Source organism: Mobula hypostoma, chromosome 8, assembly GCF_963921235.1.
Source record: "Mobula hypostoma chromosome 8, sMobHyp1.1, whole genome shotgun sequence".
In the NCBI taxonomy this organism is placed as follows: Eukaryota; Metazoa; Chordata; class Chondrichthyes; order Myliobatiformes; family Myliobatidae; genus Mobula; species Mobula hypostoma.
In genome coordinates this window covers 130,699,554-130,719,841 of record NC_086104.1, presented here as the reverse complement: position 1 = coordinate 130,719,841, position 20,288 = coordinate 130,699,554, and the positions used below count along the sequence as shown (strand labels likewise).

Below are 20,288 nucleotides of genomic sequence, written 5' to 3'. Positions count from 1 at the left end.
TTCTCCCCAGCAGAGCAGAGCAGATGGTGTTGAATGCACTGGAGAAGTTAAAAAGCATGACCCTCACAGTGCTTTAACCATTTAAGGATGGGCTTTTGGCTGCTCTAATCCTCCAGAAGTCCAAATGATTCCTATATATATGCTTCCTTGCAGTCTGATCTCAAAGTTTCAAAGCTTTGCTCATCCTGTCCTCTTCTACTGTACCTTTTCCTAGAGATGCTTCCTGGCCTGCTGCGTTCACCAGCAACTTTTATGTGTGTTGCTTGAAATTCCAGCATCTGCAGATCTCCTCGTGTTTGCTCATCCTGTCCTGTTGTCTCCTTTACATTGAAAATGTTCACCTCAAACTCCGTTAGAAGTCAACAGACTTGACATACGAGCTTTGAGTCACTGAGTTATCAGTTATTGTTGGAGCTCAGTGCACCTTGTCTCCATCAAGGTCTTGCTTTCACAATACAAAAATACCGTGCTGATCATTGGTATTGGATGAGGGTGGCTGGTTGTGAATAGGGTATGTGCCAGCGGTGTCTCTGCTTTTGACTCCCCTTCACACCGAGCCCGATTTGTTCTTTCTGTTTCAGTTTACTGTCACCCCACTTTGTTGCCCAAGTCGCAGTGCGATTCTAACTGGGAAGTATCCGCACAATCACATGGTGCGGAACAACTCGCTGAGTGGAAACTGCAGCAGTGTGGAATGGCAGAAGGTCATGGAGCCACAAGTCTTCTCTGCCTACTTGAAGCAAAAGGGATACCAGACCTTCTATGCAGGCAAATACCTCAACCAGGTGAGATAGTCTGCCAGTCATGGGCCTGTCAACAATATGAATGCTAAAGTCAGCAGGTTGCGTTGTTAAATTTCAGACTGATTTGGGGGGAAAAAGGATTTCTCCACCATCTCAGCACTGCTTTGTAAAATTATGGGCTGATGTTCCACTCCAGCCACTTGTGCACAAAAATCTCGCCTGTTCTCATTTGCAGTACCAAGAGTGCTGCTTTGTCATTCAATAGGATATTAGAAACAAGTCTGGTGCCACCAGTGGGTATATATTTAAAAAAAAACACCCTATGGCAAACAACAGGAATGGGGACAAGGTGCGGTGAAGTCGAGACGGTCGAGACCCTATGGCACTCTTTTTCTGCTTTATGGAAAAGAAGGGAAGTTATTCTTGATCCTGTGGCTGATGTTCAGTGTGTGTTGTTTTTTTTTAAAATTTTGGATCTTACTATGTGTAGGTGGGCAGCTGCATATTTGCTGAATTACAGCAGCTACATTTTTTAAAAGTTATTAATTGAACTTTGCATTTATTGTATATTAAAAAGGAATAGTTTTGTATTCTATATTGGGCTTGGCTGTGACTCAGCTGCTCTCCCTGGGGTGGGGGTGGGGGGGGGTCCTTGCTAATTAAAGCACAACTGTCCACATGAACTACTGTCAGTGGGAGTAATGGCAGTGAATAGTCTCGGTTCCCCTACACTTGGGGTGGGGAGAGAATATCTGCGTCCAGTGGCTTCTGCTGAAGCAGCATGTGTGTGGGTGTTGGGTGAGAATGAAATTGTTTGCTCTGAGTTACTTCCTTTAATCCAGCCTTCTAGTTACTGACACAAGATTCAAGATAGTTTAACATTTCCAGTACGCAAGCGTGGACACGGAAGATTGTTGTTACTCCGGATCCGACGCAGCACAAAAAATCTATTCAGATTAAGAACACAATAATTAAAAAGCACAATAAATATAAATATGTAGGATAGTCTTTTCTCTGGTTGATTGTATGTCTATAAAGTGCTAAGGTGACTGACAGGAAATGATAAAGTGATGATGGTTGTGGGTGTGGAGGGGTGGGTTAATGGGGCGAGGTGTTGGTCAGCCTTGCAGCTTGAGGGAAAATAACTACTTTTGGTTCTGTAGGTCCTGGTGTGGATGCTATGTAGTCTTCTCCCTGATGGGAGTGGGACAAACAGTCTATGAGCAGGCTGGGTGTGATCCTTCATGATGTTACTGACCCTTTCTGGCTCCCTTTTGTATACATGCCCTTGATAGAGAGTGGGCTAACGCCAGCAATGTTTCGAGCAGACACGTGGTCGTGTCTTGGTAGGCAGTTGAAGATTGTAGTCTGCTTGTACAGTAACAAATGCTTCCATTAATATAGCTAAAATATACAGAGATTTCTGTAGGAATGTTATCAAATGTAAAACAATCCTGACCCACATATATTAAAATTGAGGCAAGTGTGGAAGATATTGGAGAGTTGAGACCCCTTAGTAACGAAAGGCATGGCTAGCAATGGCAGTTTCAATTCATTGCTGCCTGGAGGGGGAGCTAGGCTATTTTTTTTGCGGATGGAGGTGACTACAGAAACAGGGAGTGGTGAGACTGCAGGAATTTCTAATCTAGATTGAAATTTTTAAAAATTAAATCAAATTAAAAATTAAATCCCATCAAATGTGTGAGGACTTCTAGGTACACAAACTGTGAAACATCTGTGAAGTCAAATCATAAGCAAGAGAACATCTGCAAATGCTAGTAATCCAATGCTGGAGGAACTGTGCAGGCCAGGCAGCATCTATGGAAGAGAGTACAGTTGATGTTTTGGGCCGAGACCCTTCGGTGGGACTGGAGGGAAAAAAAAGACGAGTAGATTTAAAAGTGGGGGGGAAGGGAGGGAGAAACACAGGGTGATAAGTGAAACTGGGAAGGGTGAAGTAAAGAACTGGGAAGTTGACTGGTGAAAGAGATACAGGTCTGGAGAAGGGGGAGTCTGATGGGAGGGAGCAGAAGGCCATTAAAGAAGGAAAAGTTGGGAGGAGCACCAGGAGAAGGTGACGGGCAGGGAAGGAGGCAAGGTGAGAGAGGGAAATGGGAAGAGGGAATGGTGAGGCGGTGGGTGGGCATTATGGGAAGTTCAAAAATTTTACATGTTATCAAATGTAAGACAATCCTGAACCACAAGATATTAAAATTGAGGCAAGTGTGGAAGATATTGGCAAGTTGAGGCCTCTTAGTAACTAAAGGCCTCAGATTGGAGGCTACCGAGAGGGAATATAAGGCGTTCCTCCAGCCTCAGTGTGGCCTCGTTGCGACAGTAGAGGAGGCCATGGATTGAAATATGGGAATGGAAAGTGGAATTAAAATGGGTGGCCACTGGGAGATCCTGCTTCTTCTAGTGGACGGAGCGTATGTGAATAGATTTAAGGTCCTGGGAGTTGAGACCCTACCCCTCACTATGGGTGCTCCACCCAACCTTCATTTAAGGATGGAAATTGGTAGACGGGCAAACTAAATGGGGCTTGATATAATCTTGGTGCATTGGAGAAGTGGTCTGTTGGAAGAAAATCTGGTTCATTCCCGAGAGTTTTGAAGTTGTAAGACGTTAAAGGTGTTATCCGTATTTGTGCTCAGCGATACAGTTAAAACTTCAGCAGGAAAGTGCTTAATTAAGCCCTTGGCTCATGAATATGGAGTAGCTTCAACGGTGCAAATGTTTGTCATGAGGTGATGGGGGAAATAGAACGTGTTGCCTGCATTGACTCACACGACATACGGCAACGTAGAGGAGGTTGCTGCATCTCGTTTATCTGTGGGCTAGAGATGTTCAAATATCCTAACGTCATTGTGTGTGGTTTGTCCAGTTGGTCAAGCTGTCAGCCTCACAGAGACACATTAATCTCCTTATTGACACAGGTCATGCTCGAGCCTCACTCAGGGTGGTCTGTAATAGCACCACCTCCTCCACCCACCCATTATGATCTGACAGAGTACTGAATCTGCTATTGTGATTTTTGCCTGGAGTTGTTTTCTTTTGTAAATTCTCATCCCATTCTTCAAGATATGTGTATCTATTTTGTATGTGTTTTTTTTTGCTGGCTGTAAACTTTTAAATGCCACTGAGCGAAGATAAGAGCCGTTCAAACAATCAGCCTAGTAATTGCACCATTACACGTATTCCCTTCAGTATGTGACCGATAGAGGCGCGGAGTTTCTGTAGGTGACATTAAAAGACAGATGTGATTAAGGCTATTAGAAATGATACCATATACAATGACAACCCCTCTTGGGCAAGTTGCTAAAACAAGCTGAACCCCACTTGTGGCTTAGTTACACACTCAGCACACGTTCAATACAATCCTGAGAGGGGGATCAGAAGTGGAGAGAGTGAGCAGTTTCAAGTTCCTGCGTGTCAAGATTTCTGAGGATCTAACCCAGTCCCAACATATCGATTCAGTTATAAAGAAGGCAAGACAGTGACTATACTTCATTCGGAGTTTGAAGAGATTTGGTATGTCAACAAATACACTCAAAAGCTTCTGTAGATGTACTGTGGAGAGCATTCTGACAGGCTGCATCACTGTCTGGTATAGAGGGGGCTACTGCACAGGACCGAAAGAAGCTGCAGAGGGTTGTAATTTTAGTCGGCTCCATCTTGGGTACTAGCCTACAAAGTGCGCAGGACATCTTCAAGGAGCAGTGTCTCAGAAAGGCAGCGTCCATCATTAAGGACCTCCAGCACCCAGGGCATGCCCTTTTCTTACTGTTACCATCGGGAAGGAGGTACAGTAGCCTGAAGGCACACACTCAGCGATTCAGGAACAGCTTCTTCCCCTCTGCCATCCGATTCCTAAATGGACATTGAACCCTTGAACACTATCTCACTTTTTTAATATATATTTCTGTTTTTTGCACAACTTTTAATCTATTCAATATACATGTACTGTCACTTAGTTATTCCCCTTCTATATTATGTATTACATTGAACTGCTGTTGCTAAGTTAACAAATTTAACGGTGATAACAAATCTGATTGTGATGTTCCTGACCCTGATTCCAGCTACTTATGTATTGTGATATAGTGCAGAATAGGCCTTCCTGGCCCTTCAAGCCCAGCTGCCCAATTGATCCCTAGCCTAACCACGGGACAATTTACAGTCACCAATTAATTTACTAATCGGTACGTCGTTGGACTGTGGGAGGAAACTGGAGCAGCTGGGCAAACCCCACGAGGAGGATGTACAAACTCCTTACAGATGACGTCGGAATTGAACTCTGAACTCCAACGTCCTGAACTGCAATGGTGTCGCACGAGCTGCTACACTGGCATGGCGCTCCAAGTTCTGACTCTCCCAGTAACTTGAGACTAACCTCAAGTAGGTGGATCTGTAGATAGTAAGTCAGCAAATAATGGGGCCTTGGTGTTTGTATATTTCCCACAAGAGTCTTGAACTGTGTCCAGACAAAAAGATGCTGTTGGTTAAATTGGGTGCATTGGACAGTGTGAAATCCATTTGATGCCTCCATCTACTGGCTCTTCTTACCTTTATCTCTACACTTGACCACTCCTCTATCCGAAAGCATTGTGCATGGAAAGTGTTCAGGATGATATAATTCAGGATATAATGTTGCTGGGTTGGTGTCTGAAGTTGCATTACAGTCCAACAGACTCTTGTTTTCAACCATCTGTCATTTGTCCAACCCAAGGAAGGCACTGCTTAGTACACAACCTATCATCATCAGCCGCAAAGCATTGCTGCTCGTCGCTCACCCCGGAAGCTCTCCAAAAAGGTTTCTTTTTAAATCTTTTTATTAATTATTATTGAAAATCAGCAACAGAAAAAGATACATCAAAATAATCAAATAACATATCCATATGTAGAGTAAAAGTTAAACTATCAACCAGGCTAAACAGTATATCAATAATAATCAAAAACAAAGTATTAAAGCTTTTTTTTAAAGGAAAAAAGGAAAGAAGGAAAAAAAAGAACCCCTACTCACTAAAACAGAGAAAAACCCTTAATAACTTTATATAAAAAAAAAGGGGGGGGAACCCATCTGGAGCACAAACCTGGAGCTGTGCGCCATACAAGCTTCCATAAAAAAAGACATCAAACCGCCAACCAAATCCATTTACCCAAGCATCAGAAAAGGACCATCTTTATTAGCTCAAGTCAAATGATAATAATGGGCAAAAGAACCCCACCTTTTCTCAAAGTCAAATTTAGGATCAAAAGTTCGACTTCTAAGTTTTTCCAAACTAAGACATAACATCACCTGAGAGAACCATTGTATCAAAGTGGGAGCAGAGGCACCTTTCCATTTTAATAAAATAGCCCTTCTAGCCAATAATGTGACAAATGCAATTACGTGTTGGTCAGATATAGAAATACCGTGAATATGTTGAGGAATTATACCAAACAAAACTGTCAATTTATTAGGTTGAAAATTGATTCTTAAAGCTTTAGAGATTATAGAAAAAATAAATTTCCAAAATTGTTTCAAAACGGAACACGACCAAAACATATGTGTCAATGTAGCTATCTCAGTTTTGCATCTATCACACTCCTAGACACTTAGACAATCTCTCCTTCGTCAAATAATAATGATGTACAATTTTAAATTGAATTAGAGAATGACTGGCACAAATCGAAGAAGAGTTAACCAGCTTTAAAATTTGCAACCAATCCTCTGTTATCAAGGTCATATTAAGCTCTCTTTCCCAATCTTGCTTGATCCTAAGTAAAGGATAATTGTCCTGTTGTAATAGTAAATTATAAATTTTCCCAATAAACCTTTCACTAAAGGGTTCATTTTTAAAATAATGTCTAACAGGTCAGAATCTTGTATATAGGAAAATTACTTAAATATTCTTGTAAAAAAATGTCTGACCTGAAGATATTGCAAAAAATGTGAATATGAGAGAGAGTATTTAGTTACTAATTTCTCAAAGGACATCAATCGACCTTCTTGAAACAAGTCCATAAAGGAAAAAAATTCCTTTATTCCTCCAAAGAGAAAAGGTAGGATCATTAAGTGAAGGTTTAAATAAATAGTTTCGATAAATTAAACTAGGAAGGTTAATTTTTTTTAAGGTTAAAAAAACTTATGAAACTGATACCAAGTTCGTAGTGATTGATTAATCAAAGGATTTATATTTGGAATAGAAATTTTGGCTAATTGTACAGGTATAGGAGCTCCTAATAACGAAGCTAAATGAAATTGTTTCACAGTTTTCAATTCCAAGTCAACCCAAGATGGTCGTCCCTCTTTATCGGTCCAATACAACCAAGAACACGCATAATATATATTAACCACCCAATAATACATTCTTAAATTAGGCAAAGTAAGACCTCCATCCTTTTTTTAATTTTTGTAAATGACGTTTTCCAATTCTTGGTCTTTTATTATTCCAAACAAAAGATGAAATAATAGAGTCAACTTGATCAAAAAATTTCTTAATTAGAAAAATAGGAATGTTTTGAAACACATATAAAAATTTTGGTAAAATCATCATTTTAACTGCATGAATTTGACCTACTAAGGAAAGTGTAAGTGGATTCCATCTAGAAAAAAATTGCTTCATAAAATCCACTAAGGGAACTAAATTAGCTCTATAAAGGTCTCCATAATTTTTAGTAATGGTAATACCTAAATATTTAAAAGAATCCGTAACTTTTAAAGGAATGTTATCATATATAGAAGCGGAATCATTTAAAGGAAATAATTCGCTTTTATGCAGGTTTAATTTATATCCTGAAAACAATCCAAATTCATTTGATAATTTCTGTAAGCTAGGAATAGATTCTTTGGGATTTGAAATATAAACCAAAAGATCATCTGCATAAAGGGAGATCTTATAAATACAGTAGTCGCATTTATAGAAATTCCTTGAATATTTTTAGCTTCACGAAGTGCAATAGCCAAGGGTTCCAACATCAAGTTAAGTAACAGAGGACTTAATGGACATCCTTGTCTCGTACCCCGATAAAGTTGGAAAAAGGGGGATCTACAGTTATTCATGGTAACAGTGGCAATAGGGCTTTTATATATCAATCTAATTCATTTATTAAAATTAGTACCAACGCCAAATTTCTCTAAAACTTTAAATAGATATTTCCATTCAACTCTATCAAATGCCTTTTCAGCATCTAGAGAAACAACATATTGGGGGGTCTTAGAGAGGGATGAGTATATAATATTTAACAATCTCCGAGAATTAGAAAAAAGAATAACAGCCTTTTATAAAACCCGTTTGATCCTGAGAGATAATTTTTGCTAGTATGTTCTCCATCTGATTAGCCATTATTTTTGAAAGAATTTTGGCATCCACATTTAATAATGAAATAGGTCTATATGAAGCACAATCAGTAGGGTCTTTATCTTTCTTAAGAATTAAAGAAATAGAAGCTTCATAAAATGTGGAAGGTAACTCTCCTGACATAAAAGAATCTTTTAGCATTTCCAACATATAAGGAGTAAGCAAATGTTCAAATTTTTTATAAAATCCTACAGTAAAACCATCCAATCCAGGAGCTTTACCAGATTGCTTTGAAAGAATAGCTTTCTGAATTTCTCTTTCAGTAAAAGGAGCATCAAGAATTTGCTGATTTTCAACAGATATTCTAGGAAAATCAATCTTTTGTAAAAAGGCATACATATTAGAAGGGTCAGCTGGAAACTGAGATTTATAAAGTTCACTGTAATAGCTTGAAAAAATTTTATTAATATCTTCATAATTACACGCTAAACTACCATCTCTCTTATGAATTTTTAAAATTTGTCTTTTAGCTCTAACTGCTTTAAGTTGAGATGCTATTAGCTTGTTACTTTTATCTCCAGACGTATAAATTTTTAATTTAAGCAAATTTCTTTCTATCGAATAAGTTAATAATAAATTATATTGAGATTGAAGTTCAACCCTTTGTTTAAATAGATCAACATTAGAAGAAACTGCAGAAGTATTATCTAGATCTTTAATTAGTTTGGAAATTCTACCTCTCCAAAAAGTTTGATGTCTTTACACTTGTACTGGACATCCATTTTTAAATGGATTCCTGGTTTTTGGTAGCTATGATGCAATCGAGGTAGTTGAAGTCCTCTCACGAACAGAAAACCAGTATTTATTGCAACACGCACAAAATGCTAGAGGAACTCTGCATCTATGGAAAAGAGTAAACAGTGGACATTTCGGGTCAAGACCCTTCATCAGGACTGATGAATGTTCTCGGCCTGAAACGTCGACTGTTCCATCTGCTCCATAGATTCTGAGTTCCTCCGGCATTTTGTGTGTGTGTGTGTGTGTGTGTGTTGCTTTGGATTTCCAGCATCTGCAGATTTTGACGTACCAGTATGTATTTAGTTTTAAAGCTTTTTTGAACTCTTGATTTTAAGAAAGGCTCTTAATTTTTTTCCCCAAAAACTTGTAACCAAGCTCAAAAGAATTAAATACTTCAATTATTTAATTATAATAAATTACATTTGACATATTAATTTTATGTTGTGGGGCCATACTGTTTTGGCATTACTGACCTTGTATATGATTTTTTTAAAGAGAATATCATCAACCTATTTTACAGTGGTGCTACAGTGGTTTAAATCATTAAACCAGTAAGATGGAGGTCTGGATTTGCAGAAATCAAGTTCAAATCCCACCATGGCAGCTGAGGAATTTAAACTGGGCTAATCTGGAATTGAGGATAATTTCTAAAGGTGACTATAAACATTAGAACAGGATTGGTGTGAAACTGATGTGTTTCAGTGAAGCCCTTGGAAGGAATTCTGGCATCCTTCCTAGTGTGTGACTCTAAACTCACCCAGTGTGGATCATTCTTGCTGTCTTCTCAGTTTGGGGGCAGGGGTGGCAACTGGACAAGATGGCATCCTGGTCATTTGTATAAACCAATCCCTTGGTGTACAGTGGCTGTTGGAACAGCAAAGGTCTGCTCTGCTTGTATAGTGTAACATTTCCAGTCAGTGACCTGGTGTGTACTCCCTCCTGAACGTAGTTTCTCATCTTGTAGGCTTTGGTGGATCCTTCCATTATAACATTGTTTGCTTTATTTTCTGACAGTATGGGCACCCTGCAGTTGGTGGAACAGCTCACGTCCCCATGGGCTGGGATCATTGGTATGGACTGGTAGGTGATGACTTCAATTTGTGGTTTGACTATAAGTGGAGGGGTGGGGTGGGGTGGGGGCTTCTGCTCCTCAGCAAGCCAGGAACTGCAATCTGTCCGTCCAAAACTGGCTTCCTCCTTTTACAGTGAAATACCTAACTTTTCTCTCCATGCTGGGTATTTCCCCCTTTCTCTCTAAGGTATGGAAGCCTTGGGTCCCACTCTGACAGGTTCAGGAACAGTTACTACCCCTCAACCATCAGGGTCCTGAACCAAAGTCACTCATCCCGATACTGAACTGATTCCACAATCTCTGGACTTGCTTCCAAGGACACTACAATTCATGTTCTCAATATTATTTCTGATTTATTATTATTTTGTTTTTCTTGTATTTGCACAATTGTCATCTTTTTGCAGTTGCTCGTGAATCTTTATTTTTGTGTAGTTTTTTATAGATATTATTGTGTTTTCTTTGCACTTACTGTGAATGCCCACGAGAAAATAAAGCTCAGGGTAGTGTATGGTGACGCATAGAACTTTAGTAAATTTACTTTGGTTTAAACTCTAACTCCCAGCTCTTTATGAAGCACACTTAAACCTTTTGAAGTCCATGAAAGAATGAGATTTCCATTATCATCCCTACAATGGATCAGTGCTAGGTCCATTGTTATTTGTCATCTATATCAATGATCTGGATGATAATGTGGTAAATTGGATCAGCAAATTTGCTGATGATACAAAGATTGGAGGTGTAGTGGACAGTGAGGAAGGTTTTCAAAGCTTGCAGAGGGACTTGGACCAGCTGGAAAAATGGGCTGAAAAATGGCAGATGGAGTTTAATACAGACAAGTGTGAGGTATTGCACTTTGGAAGGACAAACCAAGGTAGAACATGCAGGGTAAATGGTCAGGCACTGAGGAGTGCAATGGAACAGAGGGATCTTGGAATACAGATACAAAGTTCCCTAAAAGTGGCGTCACAGGTAGATAGGGTCATAAAGAGAGCTTTTGGTACATTGGCCTTTATTAATCAAAGTATTGAGTATAAGAGCTGGAATGTTACGATGAGGTTGTATAAGGCATTGGTGAGGCCGAATCTGGAGTATTGTGTTCAGTTTTGGTCACCAAATTACAGGAAGGATATTAATAAGGTTGAAAGAGTGCAGAGAAGGTTTACAAGGATGTTGCCGGGACTTGAGAAACTCAGTTACAGAGAAAGGTTGAATAGGTTAGGACTTTATTCCCTGGAGCGTAGAAGACTGAGGGGAGATTTGATAGAGGTATATAAAATTATGATGGGTATAGATAGAGTGAATGCAAGCAGGCTTTTTCCACTGAGGCAAGGGGAGAAAAAAACCAGAGGACATGGGTTAAGGATGAGGGGGGAAAAGTTTAAAGGGAACATTGGGGGGGGGGCTTCTTGACACAGAGTGGTGGGAGTGTGGAATGAGCTGCCAGACAAGGTGGTAAAAGCGGGTTCTTTTTTAACATTTAAGAATAAATTGGACAGATACATGGATGGGAGGTGTATGGAGGGATATGGTCTGTGTGCAGGTCAGTGGGACTAGGCAGAAAATGGTTCGGCACAGCCAAGAAGGGCCAAAGGGCCTGTTTCTGTGCTGTAGTTTCTATGGTTTCTATGGTTCTAATTGCCTGTCCGATAGAGTGCAAATTCTTCACATTAATTGTTTGATAACGTGTTGACTAAGATATGTAATGGCTTAGATTATCTAACAATAACTTGTTAGAATATCCATTTTCACTTTTGAATACAAGCAAACTGAACCACACAGGTACTCATTGCAAATAGAGGTACAATCAGCACAAATTTCAGTGTCCTTAGCTTGTAAACCGTTAAAATATTGCAGTAGGTTAGTTTTCTTTGGGTTGCACATATCTGCCAATTTGTTCTTTTACTTCTGAGTGACAATTTCTATTGTAAACTTTGTAAAGCACTCTTTAATTATTGTAACCCAGTTGGTTCACTATCTCCTTTTGGATAAGTCAATCAACTATTCTTAAATTTGTAACTCCAGATGAGCCACATAGTGGTTGACTTGGGTCACTTCAAGGACAGTTATCAGGAGTATTAAAGGATAACATTTGTTCCCCGTGAATTATTACTTTCTGCTTGCTTCCCCCTTCCTTCTGATACTTGCCCCGCTGTAGGAATGCAGTTATGTCTCACACGTTGTCTCACCTGGTCAATATCTCCACCACCCAGTGTTGTTACTATAATTGCAGGTCCACTCTTGGAGCTGCTGGAGACATAATCTACCACTGGCCTCCCTTCTCGAACTCTGCTCCAGAGCTAGCCTGACCAATAAATGATATTTACTGGTACTCCAAAACACAAAACTAATTGAATGAAAAACACACGGAGAATGGGAGAACGTGTCTAGTTTTGCCTTTAAGTGAGGTGTGCACATGTGATGTGGCGTGATGACGTATGTCATTCTCGTAATTTTACATATGACCCACAATGAAGTATGTAATGACAATGCTTAATCAAATATATTTATAATATTATTGAAGTATTAAATACACAACACTCCTCCCTGCTTGGCTATAAACTCCAACTCAGTAGAGAATGCATCTCAACCTGTAGACACAGTATATTATATAATACAACTATTATATATAGACATCCACAGCATTGTACATTTTAAATTGTCCCATTCAAGCCTAAAGGTTTACAGTAATCGCTGTGAAGAATTTCTTACTCTTGTAGGATAATGTCTTTCCTGGCAAAGAGGGTCACTCTGCTGACAGGTGAGGCCTGTGGCTGTGAAACAATCTCGGGTTCTGGGGCCTTGTCTGTGGTGATTGTAGGAGTTGACTCTGGGACTGCAGGAAGTAGTTCTGAGCTTTGGATATGTTTCTTCTGGACACGTTGGTATCCCAAAGAGTGCATGGCAAGTCGCTCGGTCAGCTAATCCTCCCCAGGCCACCAGACAAAGCTTCGAGCCAATGCTTTTATTTTGACCATGCCTAGATGACTGGCATGTAGCTTCTCAAACACTTCAGCTCTCAGCTTGGGTGGTATAACAACTCTCAATCTCTACATAAGGCAACATCTGTCAAGGTGAAGTTCATCCTTGCACTGGGATCCTGCTGCTCATTTCAGTCATTTTGAGTCACCATGTAGACCTGAGACAGTGCGGGGTCTTTACCAGTTTCCCTGTGGATCATCTCTGCCACAATGGGGAGATTTTCAATTTGCATTGGGGGAATATGCGTCAAGAGAAGTGTCCTCCTTTGTAAATTTTTCAGGTATTTGCTTTTCCAAGGGTAAACTGGACAATCCATCAGAATGTCCATGATTAGTTGTCCTCTTGAATTTGATCTTATAATTGTGTCCTCCAAGAAACAGAGCCCATCTCTGCACTCGCGCTGTTGCTGTTAGTAGAGCACCCTCCTGTGGATACCCATCGTTGATGATCTGTAATGAGGATAAAGGCTCTCCCATACAAGTACTAGTTGAAATACTTTACACCCTAAAGCAGACTTAAGGCCTCTCCATTAATCTATATAACTTTTCTTTGCAGCGGTGAGGGAATTGATGCAAAGGCTATGGACGTTCACTTCCATCGCTCAAACATGGCATGGCCGTACCTATACCATAAGGAAAGGCGTCACAGGCAAACTTCACAGAATGACATGGATCATAATGCGTCAGCACAGCCCATTTCCTTTGTCGTTTGGAAAGCCATCTCACATTGCTTTGTCCAGTGCCATTCCTTCCTGATCTGCGGGAGTGAGTTCAAGCGGTGAAGCACAGTAGCCGGATTTAAGGCTGATTTGTACTTCTGCGTTAACTCGACGCCGTAACCTACGCAATTGACTTGCACGTGTTGTGAGCATTTATACTTGTGCGTTGGTGTGTCTGCGTCGCTCTGCAATTCGGGAACGTCACGCATGTGCACACACCTGCCCGCGCAAGGCATCGTGGTCATTGTAGTCTTTCTCGGGTAAACAAGTTTAAAGCGAGCGTCTTTTTTTTGTAAAAGCGAAATGTGTCCTCCATAAATTCTGAGGTCTGTAAAGCTTTATGGAAAGCATTGCAGCCAGAGTTCCTTCCCTGCCCTTCAGTCGCCCAATGGGAAGCTATTGCAGCATAGGAGGAAATGCGATGCTACCAAGCAGACCAATCACAGTTGTTCGGTCTGCGTTGCTGTGACAAGCAGTTACATTTTGGGAGAGGTGCGCGTCAGGCTCTGGCGTAGGGATCCACGTCGGCTCTGCGTAGGGTTTGCGACGACGCAGTACACGGCGTCAAGTTCACGCAGAAGTATAAATCAGGCTTTAGCAGGAACCTGCTGTAGTGATTAACATATGCGTAAAAAGGCCCAAAACTGTGATATTTACTTTGGCCTTGGGGCATCCATCGCTACTTGAATTTACTCAGCACACTTGTGTAATCCTTGTGCTTCGATGATGTGATGCTTGCTTTAAAGAATTCACAAATGTTGTGTCATGTTCTGAGCCCACAATCTTCTAAACTTTTTAACTCTATCCTGGGAAGAGGGTATCCATCTATCTTTACGTTTGAATCTTCCAATGCAATCTTTGAACACTGCTGTGGCATTATCCAGCACTTTTCTTAATTCGATTTCAGTTGACTTCATTACAGGAGATGTGGCATGCAAAGGGTGATAGATCTTTGATCAGGTTGTAGTTGTCTCAGCCAGTCATGACCCTGCGATGCTGGCCCTGCTGTTTTTAAACCACATATAAGTGCAATGAGGCTTCTTGGTTGTCGTATTTCATTGTTATTATTGTCATTCCCACAGGAATGATCTTTTCTCCAGTATAAGTTCTCAGTTGGATATCTGCAGGCTTCTGTTCAGTAGTTTCGAAATGGCGTTCAAACTCATTTTGTGGAATGACTGAAACAGCCAAGCCAGTGTCCAATTTCCATCTTAATTAATGTTCCATTCACTTCTGGTGTAAGCTGCATTGCTTGTCTATGGTTGCTTTTCACATTGAAAATCTCAAGGCTACCCAGTCATTATCAGATTTTTCAGCAACACTGTAGTTTTAGTGCTGTTTCTGAAACTGCAGCTTTGTAGCGATGTGCTACACACAGCGCTAGAATAACCACATGGAGTCGGTGAGTTAGAGTTGCGATGAAAGAGATTTATTCAAACTTTGCGGCCCGCTTTAAAGCCTTCCCGTTCCCGCCCTCCCTGGGCGGGACTACTGTGGGGAATGTATATTCTCAGACCCTTTCTGCGTGCGGGATTTTCCCCCTGCTGGTGAAGATGGCCTGGCGCCCTTTTTGGGGCCGGCCCTCTGCCTCCGTGCGCTGTTGTGAGCCGGTTCGTGTGTGCCAGAAAGTGGGTCGCCACATAACCCCCCCGCCCCCCCCCCCCAGAACTGGCGATACCTCCCCCAATGTCCACAGTCTGGATCGGCCTCTGTTTGGGAGGTCTGCCCCTGCGCCGCAGTGCCTGAGCCTGGACCGGTTGCGCCAAGTCCACATGGGCTGGTTTGAGTCGGTCCACCGTGAATACCTCCTCTCTCCCCCCCAATGTCCAGCACGAACGTGGACCCGTTGTTCCTGATCACCTTAAACGGTCCCTCGTAGGGCCGCTGTAGTGGTGACCGGTGTCCGCCCGGTCGTATAAAAAGAAACTTACAGTTCTACAGGTCTTTGGGTACGCAGGTCGGGCTCTGTCCGTGCTGTGAAGTGGGTATGGGGGCCAGGTTACCGAGTCTCTTTCGTAGTCTGTCCAGGACTGCTGTGGGTTCTTCCTCTTGCCCCCTTGGGGCTGGTATGAACTCTCCTGGGACGAACAGGGGCGCGCCATACACCAACCCGGCCGACGAGGTGTGCAGATCCTCTTTGGGCACCGTGCGGATTCCGAGCAGGACCCAGGGAAGCTCGTCCACCCAGTTAGGCCCCTCCAGGCGGGCCATGAGAGCCGATTTCAGGTGACGGTGGAAGCGCTCCACTAATCCGTTCGACTGTGGGTGGTAGGCAGTTGTGTGGTGTAGCTGCGATCCTAAAAAGCTGGCCATAGCCGACCACAGGCTGGAGGTGAACTGGGCGCCCCTCTCGGAGGTAATGTGGGCCGGTACCCCAAAGCGTGCTACCCAGGTTGCGATCAGTGCTCGGGCGCAGGATTCGGAGGTGGTGTCGCTGAGCGGGACTGCCTCTGGCCATCTGGTGAACCGGTCTATCATAGTTAGGAGGTACCGCGCTCCTCGTGACACTGGCAGGGGCCCCACGATATCCACATGGATGTGGTCGAACCTCCGGCGGGTGGGTTCGAACCGCTGCGGTGGAGCCTTGGTGTGCCGCTGCACCTTGGCCGTTTGGCACTGCATACACGTTTTGGCTCATTCACTGACCTGTTTACGAAGTCCATGCCACACGAATCTGTTGGCGACCAGCCGGACGGTTGTCCTGATGGAGGGGTGCGCTAAGTTGTGAATGGGTTCGAACACCCGCCGGCGCCAGGCTGCTGGGACGACGGGGCGGGGTTGGCCAGTAGCTACGTCACATAGTAGGGTCCTCTCACCTGGACCTATGGGGAGGTCTTGGAGCTGCAAACCAGAGACTGCAGTCCTGTAACTTGGGATCTCAGCGTCTGCCTGCTGTGCCTCTGCCAGCGCTGCATAGTCCACCCCCTGGGACAGGGCCTGTATGGTAGGTCTGGAAAGTGCATCCGCCACGACGTTGTTCTTTCCCGAGACATGCCGGATGTCCGTTGTGTACTCGGAGATGTAGGACAGATGTCGCTGCTGGCGGGACGACCAGGGGTCGGACACCTTAGTGAACGCAAAGGTAAGCGGTTTGTGGTCTGTGAACGCGGTGAAGGGCCTACCTTCTAAGAAGTACCTGAAATGCTGGATTGCCAGGTATAGTGCCAATAGCTCCCGGTCGAAAGCACTGTATTTGAGTTCGGGTGGTCGTAGGTGTTTGCTGAAGAACGCCAGGGGTTGCCAGCGACCCTCGATGAGTTGTTCCAGCACTCCACCGACTGCTGTGTTGGATGCGTCCACCGTGAGGGCAGTAGGAACGTCCGTTCTGGGGTGCACTAGCATCGCGGCGTTTGCCAAGGCTTCTTTGGTTTTAACGAAAGTGGCTGCGGCCACTTCGTCCCAGGTAATGTCCTTGCCCTTACCCAACATCAGGGTGGACAGGGGGCGCATGGTTTGGGCTGCTGAGGAGAGGAAACGGTGGTAAAAATTCACCATACCCACGAATTCCTACAAGCCTTTGATTGTGTTGGGTCGGGGGAAGTGGCTGACCGCGTCTACCTTGGCGGGCAGCGGGTTTGCCCCGTCTTTAGTAATCCTGTGGCCCAGGAAGTCGATGGTGTCGAGTCCGAACTGGCATTTGGCTGGATTGATTGTAAGGCCGAATTCACTCAGGCGGGAGTAGAGCTGGCGGAGGTGGGATAGATGCTCCTGCCGAGTACTGCTGGCTATGAGGATGTCGTCCAAATAGATGAATGCAAAGTCCAGGTCGCGTCCCACCGCGTCCATTAGCCGCTGGAAAGTCTGTGCGGCATTCTTTAGACCAAACGGCATTCGGAGGAATTCGAAAAGTCCGAACGGGGTGATGAGTGCTGTTTTGGGGATGTCGTCCGGATGTACCGGGGTTTGATGGTATCCCCGGATGAGGTCTACCTTGGAAAAGATCCTTGCGCCGTGTAGGTTTGCTGCGAAGTCTTGAATGTGCGGCACAGGGTAGCGGTCTGGCGTTGTAGCCTCGTTCAGTCTGCGGTAGTCACCGCATGGTCTCCAGCCCCCCGTTGCCTTGGGCACCATGTGAAGGGGGGAGGCCCATGAGCTGTCGGACCGTCGTATGATCCCTAATTCCTCCATCTTCTTGAACTCCTCCTTCTCCAGTCGGAGCTTGTCCGGGGGAAGCCTTCGAGCACGGGCGTGGAGGGGTGGTCCCTGGGTCGGGATGTGGTGCTGTACTCCGTGTTTGGGCATGGCTGCCGTGAACTGCGGTGTCAGTACTGATGGGAAATCCGCCAGGACCCTGGTGAATTCATCATCGGACAGCGTGATGGAGTCCAGGTGCGGGGCTGGCAACTTGGCTTCACCCAGGGAGAACGTTTGAAAAGTCTTGGCGTGGACTAGTCACTTCCCTTGCAGGTCGACCAGCAGACTGTGGGCTCGTAGAAAATCTGCCCCCAGCAGTGGTTGGGCCACGGCGGCCAGTGTGAAGTCCCACGTGAACCGGCTGGAGCTGAACTGTAGCCGCACCGTGTGGGTGCCGTAGGTTCGTATTCTGCTGCCATTTGTGGCCCTCAGGGTGGGTCCCGGTTCTCTGTTGCGGGTGTCGTAACTCGTTGGAGGTAAAACGCTGATCTCCGCTCCGGTGTCGACCAAAAATCGGCATCCCAACTGCTTGTCCCAGACGTACAGGAGGCTGTCCTGATGGCCAGCCGCCGTAGCCATCAGCGGCGGCTGGCCCTGGCATTTCCCGGGAATTTGCAGGGCGGTCTGCAGCGGCGGGCCTCTGTGCCCCACCGCTGGTGGTAGAAACACCATTGTTCGTTGGGCTCCTCACTCCCGTCGCCGGGTTTTGTAGGCTCTGCTGCCGGGCCTGGTCTGGTCTGTCGTTGGGCACGCGGCTTGGTGATCTGTGCGACGGATGCTCCTCTCTTTCCTGGCATTCCACAGCACATCTGCTCGGGCCGCCACCTCCCGGGGGTCGCTGAAATCTGCATCGGACAGCAGCAGGCATATGTCCTTGGGCAGTTGCTCTAGGAACGCCTGCTCAAACATGAGGCAGGGTTTGTGTCCTTCAGCCAGGGTCAGCATCTCGTTCATTAATGCTGACGGCGCCTGTCTCCCAAACCATCCAGGTGCATTAAGCGGCGTGCTCGTTCGCGCCGTGAGATTCCGAAAGTCCTTATGAGCAGGGCTTTGAATGCTGTGTATTTGCCATTCTCTGGGGGAGACTGTATAAACTCCTCAACTTGTGCAGCAGTCTCCTGGTCGAGTGAGCTCAGCACGTAGTAGTAGCGAGTGGACTCCGAGGTTATCTGCCGAATGTGGAATTGTGCTTCTGCTTGTTCGAACCATAAATGGGGTCGCAGCGTCCAGAAGCTTGGCAGTTTTAACGAAACTGCGTGAACAGGTGCAGCGTCGGTCATCTCTGGTCCAAATATCGTTTGGGCCGTCGGGGTCACCAATTGTAGCGGTGTGCTACACACAGCGCTAGAATAACCACACGGAGTCGTTGAGTTAGGGAGTTGTGATGAAAGAGATTTATTCAAACTTCGCGGCCCGCTTTAAAGCCTTCCCGTTCCCGCCCTCCCTGGGCGGGACTACTGTGGGGAATGTATATTCCCAGACCCTTTCCGCGCACGGGATTTTCCCCCTGCTGGTGAAGATGGCCTGGCGCCCTTTTTGCTGCCGGCCCCCTGCCTGCGCGCGCTGTTTCGTGAGCCGGTTCGTGGGTGCCAAAAAGTGGGTCGCCACAGCTTGATCTTTTTCTCTACCCTGTGCAGTCCAGTTACGTTTTTTTTTTGTCTGTCCAAAATGCTCTTTGTATGTGTCCTACTTTATTGCATTTTCTACATGTTTCACCTTTAAATCCACTTTGGTCAGGTGTATGTGAGCCCTTGCCACTTTAATAAAAAAAAACACTCTTGTAAGATTTCATAAACTAATCTATCGGTGCATCATTCAGCCCATCACTGAATTGGCAATGCTCAGGCAATCTCTTCAATTCAGCCACATATACGGAAATGGACTTGCCTTCCTATTTGATTCCGCTTCTGAAGCCTAAAGCATTCTGCAATCAACAGTAGTTTCAGTTCTAAATGTTGTTGACTTATTTTCATGATATCAGCAGAGCTCACGTTGGTTGGTTTGATTGGAGTAGTTAAACCTCTAAGCAAACGGTATGCCATTCCACCAAATGCACTCGGCAAAACTGGCACTCACTTTGCATTGGCTATTTCATTTGCTTCAAAATACTGTTCAATTCACTCGGTGTATAGTACCCAGTTATCTCTTGTCGATCTAATGTGTCTAGCTTTCCATGTCTGCTCCTTTTTTTAATGATTTAATATCAGCCAGTGCTCGCTGTTTATGAACCTGTAATGTGCCTCTTCCTTTTTTTAAAAAAAAATCTCATCCATCTCTGTTCCTTCTGAAGATGCATGTGCTGCGTTGTTCTCTTTTACTCAACTGTTTCTCGCTGTGCTCTTTTTTTTTAACAAGAAAACAATGATATCTCTAACATCATGCTGTGCTTTAACAGGTAGGTAGTTGTCTCAGGTTCTTTTAAAACATCCTTGTTGCCACTTGAGTTTTGTACTGCAAAACTTAAAACCAATAGAAAGGAAAACACGGAGGCTGGGAGAACGTGTGTAGTTTTTTTTTACTTTTAGCAAGGCACGAGCATATGACATGGTGGTGTGATGATGTAT

General features: G+C 44.2%; 1 protein-coding gene across 1 annotated transcript in view; it reads left to right on the top strand.

Annotated features, from left to right (window-relative positions):
* Positions 1-20,288, top strand: part of gnsb (glucosamine (N-acetyl)-6-sulfatase (Sanfilippo disease IIID), b) — a 54,414-nt gene that overhangs the window by 14,404 nt on the left and 19,722 nt on the right. Inside the window, exons 3-4 of the mRNA XM_063056835.1 lie at positions 582-785; positions 9,836-9,901. Coding sequence (XP_062912905.1) covers positions 582-785; positions 9,836-9,901 — 270 coding nt within the window. The remainder of the gene's footprint in view (positions 1-581; positions 786-9,835; positions 9,902-20,288) is intronic.